Source organism: Lissotriton helveticus, chromosome 3_1 (assembly GCF_964261635.1).
Source record: "Lissotriton helveticus chromosome 3_1, aLisHel1.1, whole genome shotgun sequence".
Taxonomy (NCBI): domain Eukaryota; kingdom Metazoa; phylum Chordata; class Amphibia; order Caudata; family Salamandridae; genus Lissotriton; species Lissotriton helveticus.
This window is the reverse complement of record NC_136061.1, coordinates 158174773-158195028: the sequence shown is the minus strand read 5'-3', so window position 1 is coordinate 158195028 and position 20256 is coordinate 158174773. Positions and strand designations below refer to the sequence as shown.

At 44.3% G+C, this 20256-nt stretch overlaps 1 protein-coding gene across 2 annotated transcripts in view; it reads right to left on the bottom strand.

Annotated features, from left to right (window-relative positions):
* The window catches only part of MYBBP1A (MYB binding protein 1a), a 678288-nt gene that overhangs the window by 471317 nt on the left and 186715 nt on the right, over window positions 1-20256 (bottom strand). For both annotated transcript variants that reach the window (XM_078679447.1, XM_078679448.1), the window contains exons 9-10: window positions 19564-19853; window positions 17997-18107 (exon numbers count right to left, since the gene is read on the bottom strand). In XM_078679447.1, the coding sequence (XP_078535573.1) occupies window positions 17997-18107; window positions 19564-19853 (401 nt within the window). The remainder of the gene's footprint in view (window positions 1-17996; window positions 18108-19563; window positions 19854-20256) is intronic.

Here is a 20256-nt window from a genome sequence, read left to right as displayed (position 1 = left end):
CTTGTGATACTTCGAAGACTCTTCCAGGACAACAATGTGCAATCATCCGGACCCAACACTAGGCGGCGATCTATGCACTAGATATGAATTTAGCAGCCCACATGCCTCGAACCTTGTGATTAACTGTGTCAAAAGCGGCAGACATATCAAGCAAGATCAAAAAGGAAGCCTGATTTCTGTCTGCGCGCCTCTGAAGTTCATCCATGGCGGTGATGAGGGCAGTTTCAGTCCCATGGGCAGGCCGGAAGCCAAATTGATCCTCGTCGAGAAGGAGACGTTGTTCCAAGTGGGTGGAAAGAGTGTTACTAACCACCCGCTCAACTATCTTGGCGGGGAAAGGCAGCAGTGAAATGGGACGATAGTTTTTTGAGCACTCAGGATCTAGTGAAGGTTTTTTTTAGAAGGGGAGAGACAAGCGCACGCTTCCAGTGAGCAGGGACGGTACCAGTTGTCAGAGATTGATTGCAGATGAGGTGGAGGGAGGGAAAAAGCTCAATAGCAAGTTCCTTCCAAATTTTAGGGGGGAGTGGGTCCAACAGAGAGCCGGAAACAATCTCACTCGCTATATTAGAAACATTTTCAAAGGTAAGTGGTAGGAAGCTGAGCAAGGGGCTTTCCAGAGTCAAAGCCGGCTTGGGTGCCTGGTTAGGCAATGGGGCGGGTCTAGATTCCAGAGGGGGATCATCATCAGTGGAGATGTCCAAATCCTGAAGAATGAGATCAATTTTTTCTTTAAAGAATATGGCAAGATTGTCACAAAGATCTTGAGACGGGACAATCTCATTCTTGCAAGCGTCTGGGTTGGTAACGCTGTTCAAGATGTTAAAAATACTCCTGGCATTATTGGTGGAATTGCAAATCAGAGAGGAGTAGTAATCAGCTTTTGATCTAATAATGAGGCTTTTGTAGGCAAGAATTTTTGTTTTCCATATTTCTTTAAAGGGTTCCTTGTAGTCGCGTCTCCATTTCCGCTCTGCTTGTTTACAGTCCAGTTTAGCAGTTTTAAGAGCATCGTTGAACCATGGAGCAGAGACTCTGCCTCTAAGAATACGATTCTTTAGAGGAACACGTGAGTCAACGACCGATGAAATACTGGTGTAAAAGGTATCATAGTTTTCGTCCGCACCCTTGTTTACATCAAAAAGCGAGTCCAAGTGGAACGATTCGCCAGAAGAGTGCAGTCGAGAGAACGTTTTCCAATCTCTACATTTAATTTCTCTGGATGGGGCCTGAGACTTATGTGAAACTAGTTTCTTATATAAGAAAAATGTAATTAAGGAGTGGTCTGTCCAATCCATTGGCAGGGTATCTCCCATGACCACCAAATCTGGTCCTGCAAAGACCAAATCCAATAGGTGGCCAGCTTTGTGGGTGGCTGTGAGAACCAGTTGGGAGAGACCACAACTGACACAGGTTTGGAGGAGGTTTCCAAGAGCCGAGTCGAGTGAACCATTACGCCAGAGATTAAAATCCCCAATGACAAGTAGTTTTTGATGGGATAAGGCAATATTGGTCAGGGTGGTGATTAACGCTTGTTGCTGTGCCAAGTTGAAAGCCCCTGGAGGGCGATAGCAAACTAGGCAAGTAACAATTGACCCAGGGCGGGTCAAGATAGAAAGTCCCAGCATCTCAATACCTGAGGTAGGGTCTAAATTAAAGAACTTAATGTTGCAGGAGGATCTAAAGATCACTCCCACACCCCAGCCCTTGCCCGTGAGCCTAGGAGAGTGGAGAAATTTGAACCAGTCAGGGCAGGCAAAGCCAGGGTCGACCAAGCAATCTGAGCGGGTCCATGTTTCTGTCATAAACAGAATATCTAGTTCATGTGATTCCACTAAAAGCTGGATCTCCGTACAGTGTTTTGGCAAGGACCTAACGTTCAGTAGCCCACAATTCAAGAGGTCATCACAAATTATGTCAGCACGGGGATAGGACGAGGAGCAAATGAGATAGTACCTCTGTCTGCGAATAGCTGACCCAGTTGAATAAGCTGCTCTCTAGAGTAGGGTGGGCCAGGAGGCAGAAGCTCCTGAAATAGGGGGTCGAGTCCGGCAGCGTGGGTGGCCCAAGGCGCTACCTTGGCGCGGACGAGCGCAGACGAGCTTGCCTTAAGCGCGCCTTCGGCGCGCAAACGGCGCGCCCGCTGCGCTTCCGGAAGAGGCACATGTTATATAAAGTGTGAGTGTTAAAAAAGGGGGCGTGGCCTAATTGTTGGTGGGCGTGGATTGGCAGATTGATAGCTCTTTCTCGATTCTGTGGGTGGTGGTCCATGGCCGTTCTTTGTTGGTGGAGCGATTTGTCTGGTTAATTCCGAGAACGAACGAGCCTCCTCCATGCTAATTAGTTAAGCGACCCTCAGTGCATCTGGAACATTTAAAATCATCTGGTGAATTGTATACTTTGGATTTTTACTTATTTGACTTTCCTCGCTAAACGTTGGGTGACATCTCTGGAGCTGTTGGATTGACGGACCATTTACTTATTTGCCCCAGTGCTCTGGAAAAGTTTTTCTTTGTTGTGAATATTTGAAAGTTTCTTTCTGATATTTGAGTACACTAATTAGTGAAATAGTGTATTTTTGTCCATTTAAGCACACATTATATGTTTCTGACTATACTTATCCTGAATCTGATGTGCTAGCATTTAAGTTCTACCACTGTCACCTACATATGTTCAGTATTAACCTATTCACTGCGGGTGTCTGCCAACGACCGTCGTAAGCACTACCTCGGTAGTGCTGCGCACGTCCGATGACCGACGCGGCCCCACCTGCTTAATAGAATGCTCCGCACTGATGCGGAACGTTCGAAGCAGCAAATGGGTTAAAATAAGCAACAGCTTTAAGCCAATGGACAAGAAAATGGTGCTGGCGCGTTGCGCCACTGTAAGTTGAACAGGGTCCTTATTCTTCTTGAGTATCTCAATTTCAACTTGGAACATTGCTGGTCTCACACTGTTTTAACTCCGTAGGTCTGCTACACAATTCCTGTGTTTTCTGAATAAAATCAACTTAAGTCTCTTCTTGTTCAAGTTTGTAGAACATGTGCACCATGTCCCACCCCTCTCGCTAACATCTTTATGTTTTCCATATTGTTCAACTGCAAGCAGCGGCACACAAATGCAGATTAGATGTTCTAGAGCTCCCAGGTGCGCCTGATGACTGATATCTCACTAAAAGCATGCACAGGTCTGCACAGCTGTCTTCAGACTAGAAGGAGGCAGCAGAGAAAAGGTAGAATGTTTTCATGTGTGAAACGCTCCCTTCCTTCAGCCTCCTACAGACACTTCTGCCTATTTTTCCACTCTATATTCTTCCCCCACTGACAACACCCATCAACGCAGTCATACACTCGCTGAACTGCTTACCTGTGCACACTTCAAAGGGTTTATGTGCCGCTCTCCTGCAGTGATAACTGCAATGCTGTTTATCCCATTGGCACAACACCATACTGCACTACTATGTGCTGCCCCGTATCAGTCTAGAACACAACACAACACAGCATTCTTTCCTAGCTACCCAAGACTCTGAAATCCTAATGCCAAGCAAGCCTAGATCTGTACCTGCAATACTTTCGGAGTATATTGCACAGCTGTCATGCACACACTCTAACCCAATATATCATAACCTCATTCTCCCATAGCAGCCAAGGAATCTGCATCAGAGTCTCTAAAAAGCCTACTCTCTATTCTACACCTTCCTTAGGATTAGCTTTGTTTGGGGCTAGAAAGCATAGGGGCTTCACTACAACAGCCATTGTGGTAACCAAAGGTGGGGTCCTGCACTTAATCTTGGCAAGTGACAAGGCAGGGCGGTCAACATCCAGAGGTGCACCCCTCCTTGAACACGGATATCTCTTTCCTGCAGAAGCCAGTGGATCCACGGAAATGAAGGGGGATCTACCAGTAACTCCCACTCTAAATCACACCGTTCTCTCTTTTTAGTTTATAGGCCCAATGAATAAATGTGTAAATCAGGCGAAAGCAGCTGTCCAGCAAATTGAAAGCGGGTGGCATTGCCTCTTAACTCTCGTAAATGCACCAAGGCATAGGATCCATATAAATGACTACCTTTAATTTGAATTCTCTGACAGACTTAAAATCTTTCACCTTCCTAACAGACAAATTCCAGACATACATCTGTAAGTTGGTCGTACATGGCAGGATTTCAAACAACTAGGGTCAAAAGTAAAGTTACCAATACTTTAGTATTCTCTTATTCATTACTTATTAATGCCTTTGTAGATTTCAAGTTTGTGAAGACTCATTTACTTCCAAAAGGTAACCAAGACGGACCACTCACCTTCAGAAAGCACACTAATGTATGAGAGGGACTCTGGGTTAGAAGAATAACGAATAGTTTCTTACCTGTCGGTGTAGTTTTGCAGCTTGAAGATCTTTCTGGATTCACTATGCAGTGCATATTCCGCAATCTGGTGGTTGGGTCCGGAATCGTAGTCTTTTTTCTCTCTCTTTTTTTTTGTCGTAGCCCAGGTGGGCGTCGACGTCCCACCATTTGGTGTCCCTTCGGTGACGTCGGCATGCTTCCGGCGGAAGCTACCACCCTTGGGCGCCATCTTCGGATTCTTTTTTCTGGTTTTTTTTTTGTCTCTGTAGGGAATCCATGGCTATGTTTGTTAATCGTTTGTTCAACGTAATTCTTTCCACGTATCTTTTCACGTATCTTGTAAGCTTCAACCTGCTTTCTTTCCTATGTGTTTCCAATCTCTTCTCCAGCCTCATCTTTCTGGCGGAGGCGGGCGGGTTCGCTAGTGAATCCAGAAAGATCTTCAAGCTGCAAAACTACACCGACAGGTAAGATACTATTCGTTTTGCAGCGTGAATCTTTCTGGATTCACTATGCTGTGCATAGATTTTGTAGCGGTTTTCGTTACTTTTGTGGCGGTTGGGTGGAAGATGAGCGTTGGTTGTTGAATATATGTTGAAGCACCTTTTGTCCTGCTTGTGCTTCCTTGTTCATCTGTACATCCACGCAATAGTGCTTAGTGAAAGTGTGCACTGAAGCCCATGTTGCCGCCAGGCATATGTCCTGAATTGGTGTGTTGGCCAGAAAAGCAATTGTTGCTCCTTTCTTCCTGGTGGAGTGGGCCTGTGCCAGTCCTGGTAGCTCCTGGCCAGCTTGTTTGTGGCAGAATTGTATTGTCTGTGCGATCCATCGAGCTATGGTGTTTTTAGTCACTGGTTTGCCCATGTAACTGTTTGCGAAGGATACGAAGAACTGTTTTGTTTTCCTGTGTTCCTTCGTTCTTTCAATGTAGTGCATCACAGCCCTTCTTGCGTCTAGAGTGTGGAGCGACCTCTCAGCGGTTGTAGTGGGGTTTTGGAAGAAGCTAGGGATCTGTATACTCTGATTCATGTGGAACCTTGACACCACCTTTGGCATGAAGTGTGGGTCTATTCTCATCTCGACCCTGTCACTGTGTATCTGGATGTAGGGTTCCTGCAGTGTGAGAGCCTGCAGTTCGCTCACCCTTCGTAGCGAGGTGATTGCTACCAGAAAGGCCGTCTTCATTGTTAACATTTGCAGTGATGCTTTGTGGATGGGTTCAAAAGGTGCTTTCATGAGCTCCGTCAGTACCACATTTAGGTTCCAGGCCGGTGGCGGCATTCTCTTTGGCGGCGCTATTCTTTTAGCCCCTTCTAGGAATCTTTTTACGACTTGGGACGTAAAGAAGCTTCTCCCTGTTTCTCCTCTTGTGTATACCACAATCGCTGCCAGGTGCACCCTCAGCGAGGATGAGCTTAGCTTAGCCTTAATTAGGTGCGTGAGGTACCTTAGCACCGTGGATTCCTTGGTCAGTTTCCTATGGAGTTGTTTCTTGCGACACCATTGAGTGAATCTTTTCCATTTTTCCCCATAGCACTTGCGTGTGCTGGGTCTTCCTGCCTCTCGCAGCACCCGCAGGGTGCTCTCTGGTAGTTTTAGGTGTGCAAATTCAAAGTCCTCAGGAGCCAGGCTGAGAGGTTGAGGCTCTCTGGCTCTGGATGTAGAACCTCTCCGTTTTCCATGGAGAGTAGGTCTCTTCTTTTTGAGAACTTGTGGGGTGGCCCCTGCGCCATCTCCATTATCTGAGAATACCAGGTCTGTCTGGCCCATTGTGGTGCCACAAGGATGAGCGTCATGTTGCTCTTCATGCATTTGTTGAGAACCCTGGGGATCAGTGGTATCGGGGGAAAAAAGTAGGCAAATGTTTTTGACCAGCTTATCCATAGGGCATTCCCCTGGGACAGTGCCTCTGGTTGCCTGGATGCAAAGTATTCGCATTTTGCATTCCGGCGTGTTGCAAACAGGTCTATTGTTGGCGTGCCCCATTTCCTGAATAGTCTCTCTGTTTCCTCACTGTTGAGTTCCCACTCGTGGGACGCTGAAGTCTGCCTGCTGAGCCAATCCGCTTCTACATTGTCCTTCCCTGGCAGGTGTATGGCTAGCAGGTCTATTTTTAGTGGTATAGCCCATTTCCAGATCTCCTGTGCCAAGCTTGACAGAGGGAACGATTGAGTTCCCCCTTGTTTGTTTATGTAAAACATCGTTGTGGTGTTGTCTGTTTGTATTAGCACCTTCTGGTTGTACAGGTGTTTCTGAAAAGACTTGAGGGCTAGCAACACAGTTTTCAGTTCCAGGTAATTTATGTGCCTGACTGCATCTGTAGGACTCCACAGACCCCTCACTCTGAGCCTGTTCATGTGTGCGCCCCACCCCTTCTGGGATGCGTCTGTGGTGATGGTCACTGTTGGGTCCGGTGGTGTTAGAGGTTTCCCTTCTGTTATTCTCTCCTTGGTCCGCCACCTTATCTCTTCCTGCACCCTGTGCGTTACAACCACTAGATCCTCCCAACTTCCTGTAGCTTGTGACCATTGCTGTTGCAGCCACTCTTGGAGTGGTCTCATTTGTAGGCGTACATTGGGGACCAGGTGTATGCATGATGCCATCATCTCCAAGATCTTGCTCACAGTCCTCACTGTCAGAGCTCGCCCCTTCTGGTAGTGACGTGTCTCCCTCAGTAGGCTGAGCGTTCTCTTTTCGCTCGGTAAGACTCTGCATTGGACGGTGTCGATCTGGGCTCCCAGGAAGATCTTCACTTGCTCTGGTTCCATCGAGCATTTGCCCCAGCGTATGAAGAAACCCAGGCTTGCTAGCGTTCTTGTCACCTGTTCTGCATGCTCTTTGCATGTCCTGTAAGAGCTTGCCTTTACCAGCCAGTCGTCGAGGTAGGGGTACACGTGTATCCCCTTTCTTCTTAGGTGTGCGGCCACTGCCGCGAGGCATTTGGTGAACACCCTTGGTGCGGGCTTTAGGCCGAAAGCCAGGGTCGTGAATTGGTAGTGATCCTTGTTTACTGTGAACCTTAGCATGTGCTTGTGCTGCCTGTTCATGGGGATGTGCAGGTACGCATCTTTGAGGTCTATGGTGGACAAGAAATCCCCGGCCTTTATCTGTGGGATGACCTCTTGTAGGGACGTCATTTTGAATTTTTGAGTTTTGACGTATTTGTTTAGGAACCGTAGGTCCAGGATGGGTCTCAGACTTTCGTCCACTTTTGGTACCAGGAAATAGTTTGAGTACACTCCCTTGTTCCGTTCTTTGAAAGGAACTCGTTCGATGGCCGCTTTGAGGAGGAGTTCTTGGGCTTCCTCTTGCAGTAGTTACAGCTCTCTTCCCGAGTGCTGTCTTTTCTTTGGTTTTCTGTTTGGTGGCCTCTTTTCCAACTCTATGCAGTATCCGAACTGCATAATATTGAGTATCCACTTGTCTGTTGTTATTTTTCTCCACTCCTGGAGAAAAAATCTCAATCTTCCTCCTACCGGTGTTACATGTTCCTTTGTGTCCTGTCCGTGTAGCCCTCTCCTCTTTGTTTTTCCGTGCTCCTCCCCCGGAGGGTTTGGGTGGTGGGGCACTTTCTCCCGTGTGAAGTCACTTAGAGGGGGGTTGTTCACCGCCTCTCCTTCTCTGGCCCCGTCCATTTCCTCTTGACCGAAAGGACTGGCCCCTGCTTTGGTAGTTCCAGCTTTGCCTCTGCTGGCCCTGGTGGCCTTGGTTGTCACTCTGTTGCCCCTGGTGGAAACTCTGGTGAGAATCTCCTCGCTGACTTCCACCTCTGCCGTTCGGCCTCCGTGTAGGAGTGCCCCTTCTCATCCCCCTGAACTGCAGGGCCCCCATGGACCTTGCCGTCTCGTTGTCCTTCAGTTGGGTGAGCTTATCATCAACTGGGGCTCCGAACAGTGTTTCACCGTTGAAGGGTGTGTTCAGGATGTTGTTCTGAACCTCAGCCTTGAAGCCTGAGATCCTGAGCCAGGCTTGCCTTCTCTCTGTGATGCCTATAGCCATCGGTCTGCTGGATGTTTCTGCCCCATCCAAGGCTGTCTTCAGGCACAAATTGGCGATGCTCTTCCCCTCTTCCACAAGGTGTGATGCCCTCTCACGGTATTGTTCCGGGAGGTGCTTGAGCAACTGTCCCATCTCATCCCAGTGCTGGTATTGATGCCTATTCAGGAGTGCGTTGGAATTCACCATCCGCCAGTGCGTTGCGGCGTTCCTCTCAATTTTCCTGCCAATTAGGTCCATCCTCCTGCTTTCTTTGTCAGGTGGGGGTCCAGACGTTGTTGGGACGTTTGCCCTTTTCCTGGCCGTTGCAGCGATTATAGAATCTGCTGTATCGGATGCCTTGATGTAAACTGGGTCTTGGGAGGAGAATTTGTATTTCTTCTCTGTCCTCGGCGTTACTGATCTGCATGTAGCCGGGTCCTTGAAGGCTTCCTTCCCCTGGTCTGTGATACTCTTGAGCATGGGAAGGAACTGGCTTCTTGTCTGTATGGGGAGCAATGTCTCGAGCAGGAAGTCTGCTTTTGGCTTCTCCTCTTCCAGCTTAACTCAATAAGCTGCTGCCGCCTTTCTTACCACCTCATTGTATGCCCCAATGTCATCCGGTGGCGAAGGCCTCGAGGGGTGTGTTTCCACCGCCTCCTCTGGGTTTTCGGCCTTGATGTCCTGCCATTCCTGGTCTTGGGCCGTCGAGGAACCTGAGCCGTAGCTTGACTGCTGTTCCCCGTAATCCCCTTCTGTGTAGTAGAGGTCTTCCTCCTCTTCGTGCTCCGAAGGTTCCGGAGTTTTCGGCGGCTCTTCGACGTCGAACTCCTCGAGCTCCTGTACCTCAGCGACGGTCGGTGCCAGCTTCGAGGGGATCTTGTAACTTCTCATTTTTTCATCGAAGTCCTTCTTTCTCTGAAGGATGTTCTCCATTTCGGCCTCGAGCCTTCTTCTCTTTCTCTGCATTTCTGCGGCCTGTTCGTCGTCGAGCGTTTCGGCCGCTCTCTTCGGCGGCGTCGTCAAAGCTTTCTTCAGCTCTTTTTCTTTCGACGTCGAAGTCTAAGTCGAAGGCCCTTTTTCGGGGGCTTGCTTCGATGACCTTTGCTTTTCGCTTGTCTTCGGCCTCCGGGAGTCCTTCTCGGAGGATCCGCTGGGCTCTTTTTCGGAGGATGCAGCTTCGGTCGTCGATTTTTTCGGCGCCGGTGCTCCTTTCGAGGCTCTGTGCTCAGACTTTTGAGAGTCTGCCTCAGGTTTTCGAGGCTCTGTGGGAGTTTTCGGGGTCGTAGACTCTCCTACCTTATCAGGCGTTTTCTTATCGGTCTCAGCGACCGTGAAGTCATCTGGGCCTTCGGCGATGTTATCCTCGTCGTCGGTGGAGAGGCCAAGTTCATAAAGCGTCGGGGCTTGGCCCTTGCCCTGCATCGTGTGGTGAGCCGTCCTCTGTCTTTCTCGAACTCGAAGTGTCTTCGGCTTGAAGACGGAGCAGGCGTTGCAGTCTCTGCTCTCGTGGTCGATTGGCAGGCAGAGGTTGCAGACTGGGTGCTGGTCCTTCTGTGCGAACTTGCGGTGGCAGTTCTTGCAGAATTTAAAGGGCGTCTTGTACATCCCTGCGCTCAGGGGGACCCCTGTGTGCGCATTCCTCCAAGGACGTCGAAGATTTCGAAGTACTCTCCTTTCTTCGTCGTCTCCTTTCTAAAGGTCCTCTTCTCTCGATCTTCTCAGGTCTTCTCCTCCAAAACTTCTGGAGCTTCACGCGACGATCCAGACCCAACGGCGGAAAAAAGAATCTGAAGATGGCGCCCAAGGGTGGTAGCTTCCGCCGGAAGCACGACGACGTCACCGAAGGGACACCAAATGGTGGGACGTCGACGCCCACCTGGGCTACGACAAAACAAAAACAAAAAAAAAAGAGAAAAAAAGACTGATTCCGGACCCAACCACCAGATTGCGGAATATGCACAGCATAGTGAATCCAGAAAGATTCACGCTGCAAAACTACATTTATCTTGACTGCTCGCACTGCTGAATTCTAAAATCAATATACAAACCACATAGTACATATTATAGAGAGCCCTTACCACACGCAACCTGTACAACTCTAATACCTACTACCTGGCTTTTTATTACGCATCCAACGGCACTCTGTACCCAACCATAAAACTACACACATCTTTCCAGTTTCATCTAAAAATGGTGATAGGTCATACTTACACAGTAAAAACTGGACAGAGCTCCCTGGCCATCATATATACAACATCTAATCAATGGAGAAAGATCACTTGTCCTGCATAACCAGGGTATGCAGTGTTCGTTCTTACCAGTCCCAATATAACCCTCATGCACCTGTGTTAGATGGCTGTTCAAGCGGTATATCTTGGTTCTCCGCTTTCTCTCACACGTGTGTGCATAATCATCGAGTTTTTTTGTTTTATGCACCCTCCACCAGGAGGTTGTACCCTTGGTTAGGAACAGTAGTGATCAGTGATTCGTGCGTGATACAGTGAGGTGAAAGGAAATTAAAAATCCCTTGTTACCAGATGTTAGTTTATTTGTTCTGGTTTGGAGATAATAAAATTAATTTAAAGTGAATGCGAGTGATTATGACTCTCACATTGTTATTTGTGAAGTAGGTCGACATGTTTCAGCCCTTGTGTGCCAGTCGGTCAGTTGGGATTTCTTCAGGACCAATGTGTTGAGTGTAGAGAGGCCAATTGGCGTCTCTAGGTGTGTAAAGCAATACAGGTATTTCCTAGTATGCTAGTTTCCAATTATGAAGCGTTATTCATTATGGCTCTTTGAAGGTCTCTAGGTACCTGTAATAAAAAACATATATACTAGACAAGGGGTAGGGGGTTGGATTTACATTCAACTGGTAAAACTGGTTGAATTAGCCAGGAACAGTTTCCGCTAATTCTTGCGTAGCAACTAAAAAATAGCAATACTTTATCTGACCATCCCTAACTCAAGGTCAGGGTCAACTCTCACATCTATGGCAAAGTGTTCTGCCTTTTAACAGGTTAAATTAAACCTGTATAGTGGTATAGTTTCAATTTTCATACACACCACTGTTTCATGTCTTTCATGCTACTTGCAATAGGTTTGTGAACCATCAGTTTTCATGCCGTTGTTTTACTACTTAGCCGTTCATACATCCATTCAATGCTTCTGATTTTATATCATTGTTGGCAAATAATATTTATGCGGTTCGATATCTCGCTTAGAATAATCATTCGTAAAACACACATACTCGATTTGAATCGTCACTCGCTTCAACCATTACGTCTTCATGCCCATTTGTAAACTTAATTTGTTGCCTATACATTGTTTTCCTTAACGATGACTCGTGCTCGATTAGGTAAAAGAGTACCCCCATGTGACTCTAAATATTCAATCTCCGTTTTGTTCATGAAAGTCTGTGAGTGTCGGAAATTGTTAGGAAAAGGGCGCCTTGTCACGTACCTTTGCTTTGGGTTATTATTACCTCATCGGGATTGCCAGTGGGTCAGAGAGGCCTTCTGGAAACAATAACGATTGTTTTAGAAAGAGTTTAAAGGTAAAGATACTTTACAGTTGTTGTCGGCGTTGGTTGCTCTCCTCGTATTACCTTCGGTCTCTGTCGGCACGACTTGTGCTGACTCTACCACATGGACCCGGATGTTAGGATGGAGTTCTGGGTTTGCCTTATGTTCACAACATTGGTACTGTAGCCACTGTGAAAAGACTAAAATGGTGCTCTCAGTCTGTTTTCCTTTTATGATTTTTCTGTAATTATCAGATATTGATCGTGATTTGAAGTTGTTAATTTCTAAGCGATAACACATAGTATTATGTCGCAGTCTCTTTGTTGAGCCAGATCATCTGTTTTTCTTTTATGCACATGGGATTTCCACTGTATATTATGGCTTCAGAGCAGAATTGTTCCTGATAATCTCTGGATGTTGGTCACATTGAGAAGTAATTCTTTTAGGAAGTCACTAAGTCTAGATATATGTATTATTGATATTGGACGACGTTGTTTTGATGTTGAATACATCTAGTGTCTTACGGGATAATTTTGTTGAGTTTAGGATCTACTTCATATTTAGAGGTGGTTCATTGCGGAAAATCACTATATATGGATATGCTTTCATCCGGTGTAGGGCTATGATTCCAAAAGTGTTACTTGTAAATACTGCCCCACGGGATATTGTCATTAAGTCCTTCTGAGTCAGTCCTAAGTCTATGAACCCATCTTTGCTCCTTTTCAAAGAGGATTCTTTCAGCATTATGATCTTTGTTGTTGAGTGTTTCAAGGACTACCCAGTTAAGGTCATTCATTGTATGTCCTGCTTCTAGATAGTGGCTTGACATCAGTTGTAATTTTTTTGCATTTTACGTTACTCCTATGTTCACATAGGCGCTGCTTGACTTTTCTACAGGTCATGCCTATGTATCGTTTGTCACAGGGGCATGTGATCATATAGATCACATGACTGGTGTTACAATTCGTGTGATTAACCAGTTTCCACTTGAAGTTGGGTAATAGTTCTATTTCTTTGGTTACTCTTGTTAATGGGCACACTGAACAAGAACCACAAGGGTAGTGTCCTGTAACTGGAGGTACATCCCAAAGGAGATTAGGTCTAATTGATGACTTTACAGGGGGTGGTCTAGTGTGGACCAGTATGTCCTTTAGGTTTCGAGTCCTTTTATTAGCAAATCTGGGTTTAGGCCAGTTTATGTCTGCTGAAGTTAGTATTCCCCAGTTCTTATTAATAATCTTCTTGATGTTATTGCTCACTGGACTGTAGGTGGTGACGCAGGTCATGATATCTGGGTGTAGTTTCTAGAAGGCTTTCCCGGTTTGGTTCCTTGCCCTCTTCTTGCATTTGTCAATGACTCGTTGGGGGTAGTCTCTTTCTTTGAGTTTCCCACATAACTCATTTGCCTGTCCTTTATATTCTGATGTTTTACTGCAATTTCTGCGCGGTCTCAGAAACTGACTGTAGGGAAGATTCTCCCTTAGTGGCCTAGGGTGGAAGCTCTGATAGGAAAGTAAGCTATCCTTGGATGATGGTTTTTGATAGGTCTTGGTGTGTAGAGTCTGGTTTTCAGCATAGATTGTGATATCCAGGAAGTCCAACTTTGTGTTGTTTGCTGTATAGGTGAATCTCAGCCATTCGTCTTTTGTGTTCAGCCAAGCGTGGAAATTACTGAGACTTTCCATATTTCCCTCCCAAATCACGATGATATCTTTGGTGTCTTTGTACTGGAAGTAATTCTCTGTGAGTGCCATCTTGCAGCATTCTAGGACGAAGTGCCTTGGTATTCTGTAGTCCCACTCACTGTTGAAAATAATGGTTTCCAAAGTGTCCAGAGTCTTTTGTTGGGGGAGAATAAGGATGTATTCGCTCTAAGGAAAAAATTTTGAGTTCTTTTCCTAATTTCTGTAACTTTGTTTGTGTCAGGTATTCTTGCGACTCGCTCATTTCGTTATTAATTTCTTCCAACTTTTTTTTGTATATGGTAACATTGACTGTGTTGTTTAGTTTTGTCTCTATGATCTGAATCTTTATTGTCAACTCGTCTGTAAGCAGAATACTTAGAGACCACTAACCCAAGGATACCCTATTTCTATTCATTGCCAAAAACCCACAAAGCACAAAATCCACCACCAGGCAGACCAATTGTGTCCGGTATTGGTTCAGTATTGGAACCACTATCACAATTTGTCGACCAATACTTGAAACCTCTTATACAAAAGACCCCTACCTATCTTAAAGATACAAGAGACCTTTTGAACCTCTTACAGGATTTCAACTACTCAGAGCAAAATATGAGCTTGGTAGGGCTCGATGTTGAGAGTCTTTACACAAGTCTCCGCCAACAAAAGACTCTGGACTAGAGAACACCAAGGCACTTCGTCCTAGAATGCTGCAAGATGGCACTCACAGAGAATTACTTCCAGTACAAAGACACCATGTACCAACAATGCCATGGGACATCCATGGGAAGCACGTTTGCTCCCAGTGTAGCAGGGCTCTACGTGAGTAATTTTGAAGAAGAATTCATCAACAATGACACCAATCCCTATCACCAACAGATTTTATTCTGGCGTCGCTATATAGACGATATCATTGTGATTTGGGAGGCAAATATGGAAAGTCTCAGTAATTTCCACGCTTGGCTGAACACAAAAGACGAATGGCTGAGATTCACCTATACAGCAAACAACACAAAGTTCGACTTCCTGGATATCACAATCTATGCTGAAAACCAGACTCTACACACCAAGACCTATCAAAAACCAACATCCAAGAATAGCTTACTTTCCTATCAGAGTTTCCACCCTAGGCCACTAAGGGAGAATCTTCCCTACAGTCAGTTTCTGAGACTGCGCAGAAATTGCAGTAAAACATCAGAATATAAAGGACAGGCAAATGAGTTATGTGGGAAACTCAAAGAAAGAGACTACCCCCAACGAGTCATTGACAAATGCAAGAAGAGGGCAAGGAACCAAAACCGGGAAAGCCTTCTAGAAACTACACCCAGATATCATGACCTGCGTCACCACCTACAGTCCAGTGAGCAATAACATCAAGAAGATTATTAATAAGAACTGGGGAATACTAACTTCAGCAGACATAAACTGGCCTAAACCCAGATTTGCTAATAAAAGGACTCGAAACCTAAAGGACATACTGGTCCACACTAGACCACCCCCTGTAAAGTCAGCAATTAGACCTAATCTCCTTTGGGATGTACCTCCAGTTACAGGACACTACCCTTGTGGTTCTTGTTCAGTGTGCCCATTAACAAGAGTAACCAAAGAAATAGAACTATTACCCAACTTCAAGTGGAAACTGGTTAATCACACGAATTGTAACACCAGTCATGTGATCTATATGATCACATGCCCCTGTGACAAACGATACATAGGCATGACCTGTAGAAAAGTCAAGCAGCGCCTATGTGAACATAGGAGTAACGTAAAATGAAAAAAAATTACAACCAAGATGTCAAGCCACTATCTAGAAGCAGGACATACAATGAATGACCTTAACTGGGTAGTCCTTGAAACACTCAACAACAAAGATCATAATGCTGAAAGAATCCTCTTTGAAAAGGAGCAAAGATGGGTTCATAGACTTAGGACTGACTCAGAAGGACTTAATGACAATATCCCGTGGGGCAGTATTTACAAGTAACACTTTTGGAATCATAGCCCTACACCGGATGAAAGCATATCCATATATAGTGATTTTCCGCAATGAACCACCTCTAAATATGAAGTAGATCCTAAACTCAACAAAATTATCCCGTAAGACACTAGATGTATTCAACAACAAAAAAACGTCGTCCAATATCAATAATACATATATCTAGACTTAGTGACTTCCTAAAAGAATTACTTCTCAATGTGACCAACATCCAGAGATTATCAGGAACAATTCTGCTCTGAAGCTATAATATACAGTGGAAATCCCATGTGCATAAAAGAAAAACAGATGATATGGCTCAACAAAGACACTGCGACATAATACTATGTGTTATCGCTTAGAAATTAACAACTTCAAATCACGATCAATATCTGATAATTACAGAATAATCATAAAAGGAAAACAGACTGAGAGCACCATTTTAGTCTTTTCACAGTGGCTACAGTACCAATGTTGTGAACATTAGACAAACCCGGAACTCCATCCTAACATCCGGGTCCATGTGGTAGAGTCAGCACAAGTCGTGCCGACAGAGACCGAAGGTAATACGAGGAGAGCAACCGACGCCGACAACAACTATAAAGTATCTTTAACTTTAAACTCTTTCTAAAACAATCGTTATTGTTTCCAGAAGGCCTCTCTGACCCACTGGCAATCGCGATGAGGTAATAATAACCCAAATCAAAGGTACGTGAAAAGGCGCCCTTTTCCTGACAATTCCCGACACTCACAGACTTTCATGAACAAAACGGAGATTGAATATTTAGAGTCACATGGGGGCACTCTTTTACCTAATCGAGCACGAGTCATCGTTAAGGAAAACAATGTATAGGCAACAAATCAAGTTTTCAAATGGGCATGAAGACGTAATGGTTGAAACGAGTGACGATTCACATCGAGTATGTGTGTTTTACGAATGATTATTCTAAGCAAGATATCGAACCGCATAAATATTATTTGCCAACAATGATATAAAATCAGAAGCATTGAATGGATGTAAGTAGTAAAACGACGGCATAAAAACCGATGGTTCACAAACCTATTGCAAGTAGCATGAAAGACATGAAACAGTGGTGTGTATGAAAATTGAAACTATACCACTATACAGGTTTAATTTAACCTGTTAAAAGACAGAACACTTTGCCATAGATGCGAGAGTTGACCCTGACCTTGAGTTAGAGACGGTCAGATAAAGTATTGCTATTTTTTAGTTGCTACGCAAGAATTAGCGGAAACTGTTCCTGGCTAATTCAACCAGTTTTACCAGTTGAATGTAAATCCAAACCCCTACCCCTTGTCTAGTATATATGTTTTTTATTACAGGTACCTAGAGACCTTCAAAGAGCCATAATGAATAACGCTTCATAATTGGAAACTAGCATACTAGGAAATACCTGTATTGCTTTTCACACCTAGAGACGGCAATTGACCTCTCTACACTCAACACATTGGTCCTGAAGAAAGCCCAACTGACCGACTGGCACACAAGGGCTGAAACATGTCGACCTACTTCACAAATAACAATGTGAGAGAGTCATAATCACTCTCATTCACTTTAAATTAATTTTATTATCTCCAAACCAGAACCAATAAACGAACAAATCTGGTAACAAGAGATTTTTAATTTCCTTTCACCTCACTGTATATCGCACGAATCACTGATCACTACTGTTCCTAACCAAGGGTACAACCTCCTGGTGGAGGGTGCATAAAACAAAAAAACCCGATGATTATGCACACACGTGTGAGGGAAAGCGGAGAACCAAGATATACCACTTGAACAGCCATCTAACACACGTGCATGAGGGTTATATTGGGACTGGTAAGAACGAACACTGCATACCCTGGTTATGCAGGACAAGTGATCTTTCTCCATTGATTAGATGATCTCAAACTTTAGGAAACTGAAGGATCACTCATTCCTTCTCCCCCCTCTTTGATTTCCATCATATATACAACCCATGTCCAAAGCAATATATATGGAAAAGCAGGGTCATATCACCAGTACGGTCACTCACCACACCAACATATACCTAAAAAACACAGATAATATTAGTATAAACATAGCACTCCCACACACAACACTGCATCATAAGACACCAACCATGCGTATAATGCTTATGTAGAAAGAAATGTACACTGGTCGAGCAAAGAGCGGATTGTCTTCAATTAACAAAAAAACAAAAAGTGCTTTTGCACAGTTACCTATGTACCTAAAAAGCCACAAAGATCTTCTTGCATCAAAACCACTTTACTTTCAAAGTAACCCCCACAAACCTTGTCTTTACTAACACAAAATTTCACCCCAACAAAATCCTGATACAATCAAACAATGGTTCCTCCAGTCTGATTGAGGGCCATCCCAGATTCTCACAAAATCTTCCTACAATGCCATAACAATTGTGTATGGAAATGTTCAAATGTGAATAACGTTTCAACATGTTCTAGTTAGCAAAATATAATATTCTGCTTACCGTGTTATATCCATCACTTGGTGCTCCTCCTTCCTCACATTATTGCTTTCAATGATGGCAATTAGTCGGGCAACAATCCATTTTCTCAAACGAAACACGCAATGTTCACGCCTTTGGACAGGTATAGAAGTTAAATTATACATCAACAAGATGTTAAAGCGTTTTATGAACACAATCAATATGTTTGGACTCATTTTCCTGATGGATGTTTGGTTTCTTGAAAAGTAAGCAAATAGTTGGGGTTGAATAGGCCACTATAGCTAATAACAGAGCAGTCAGAAAAAACATAGAAGGCTAAACAACTGCAGAGCTCCAATAGCAGGCATTAGAAAGCTAAGAACCAGGAATATATCCAAAAAGTATCACTAGCCACCACCTTAAATTGGGACCGGGTCAGAAAACTTAAAGCTACAAATATAAGCCTACACGTGGCTCTTCTAATGACACCATTAAAATGAAAATACAAACTGTTGATTTGCTAGCCTAATTCCTACCTTGTTTTGCACTTACCATATACAAATTCTCTACACACTTATCACTGACCCCTGACAAGACAATGCTACCCCCACCACACTGCCTTTCCTTATTAATAGTCACTTCTACTCGCCGTTTATGACCCCACCTCTTTTACAGGTCATATAAATGAAAAACAATCTTAACTTAGATTAGGACACAACAATTCATGTAGTCTGGAAGGGTCTTTGGACCAAGGATATTTTCTAGGAGTAACATTGATGGGAGTGCAGGCTTCTAAGATTTTAACATGCAGTCTCTCTACCACTCCACAAATGGGAATCGTTCAAGCTTCAGGGCAAGTAATCCGAAATCTGGCGTTTGTAATAAACAGCCAATTTATAGGAGAGCAGCGTGAATTTGCTGCGTGGGATGCGAAGGAATTCCACCAGAAATGTATAGCAATAAATCTCTAAGAATTGCCAAAATCTGTAGACCAGAGGCACACATATTCAAAGTGAAGCAATGGGTAATGAGGATCTTAGTCAAGATGGACTGACACCTGGATCTTCTAGGCTTATTTAGAATGAACCTTTACATCTCTATGTGGAAAAGTTTGCTGAGGAGCGCCTTAAACCATTTGTCTAAATGTAAAAGAATGCATCATGCAACCATCAAAACATACATATCAGTACACAACACTAACAACATTTAAAAAAGTAATCCTAGCATCTCCCTTAATATCACAGAGAAAATAGACATATTGGCAAGAAAAAAAGTAAATAACCATCTGCTTTTTTGGCTCAGTCACTAGTCTGATCCGAACAAGGTACTTTAGATTCATGAATGGCATTTAAAGGTGACAAGATCAATAGTTCACCCTTTTCTCTGCCATGCCAATCAAACAGTACGTACTCTATTTTGTCTGAAGTTAGGTCTCTTAGCAACTCAAAAATAAAATATTTTAAAGGAACTGGGAAGAATAGCAACATGATTATCTCACAGTCCACTGGGAAAGCAAATGGGTGTTGCAGCACAACAATGCCCTGCCAAATGTAAGACTGCAAGTTTCAAAACAACTGTACATCAAAAGCATATTTATACAGTCTCTTACGTCTGATCTTGTTCCTGGTGCTGTTTTTGACGCTTGGTGCTAAAATCAAGACAGCATTCAAGATCAGGGTTAACAAACATATTCTTCAGCCAGTCGATATATTGCTGCAAAACTGCTGGTTGCAAGTGCCTCATCACCTTCCAAAAGCTGGGCACCACCGGGTAGCCTTGGTTTGTAAGAGTGGAGAATGCAACCATAACAGCCAGCTGTTTTTCCGGATCCTTGCATGTCTCAAGGAATGCATCCACGTAGGTCTCCATCTCTGGCCCAAACTTAAATCGATCTTGGAGCTGAAACCAAAAAAGAACAATCAATGTAAACATTTCAATGTCCCACACAATTCTCAAAAATATATATAAGCATATGTAAGACAAATTACCTTTCTGCATTGCTAAGGAGATGCAAAGTGAACCGGAGAGAAAACTGGATCTTAAAAAGAAAACTATTTACTTCATACAGGAGTAAATTGGAGCACAGATCTAAGAGCTGGGAAAAGTGCTTCCCCTCCAGGGAGGTTCGGCCACGGAACAATTGCGGCTGGCAGCAAAGTGAGTTGAGGTGACCTGAGAGTTGCAGAGGAGATGCTCTTGTACCATGTGGCTTCTGAAGACAATCACCAAAATCATACAAAATTCCCTTCTCCCACCTCCCAATTTACTAAGAGGCCATGGTATGGTGGGGGGTACTGTATTC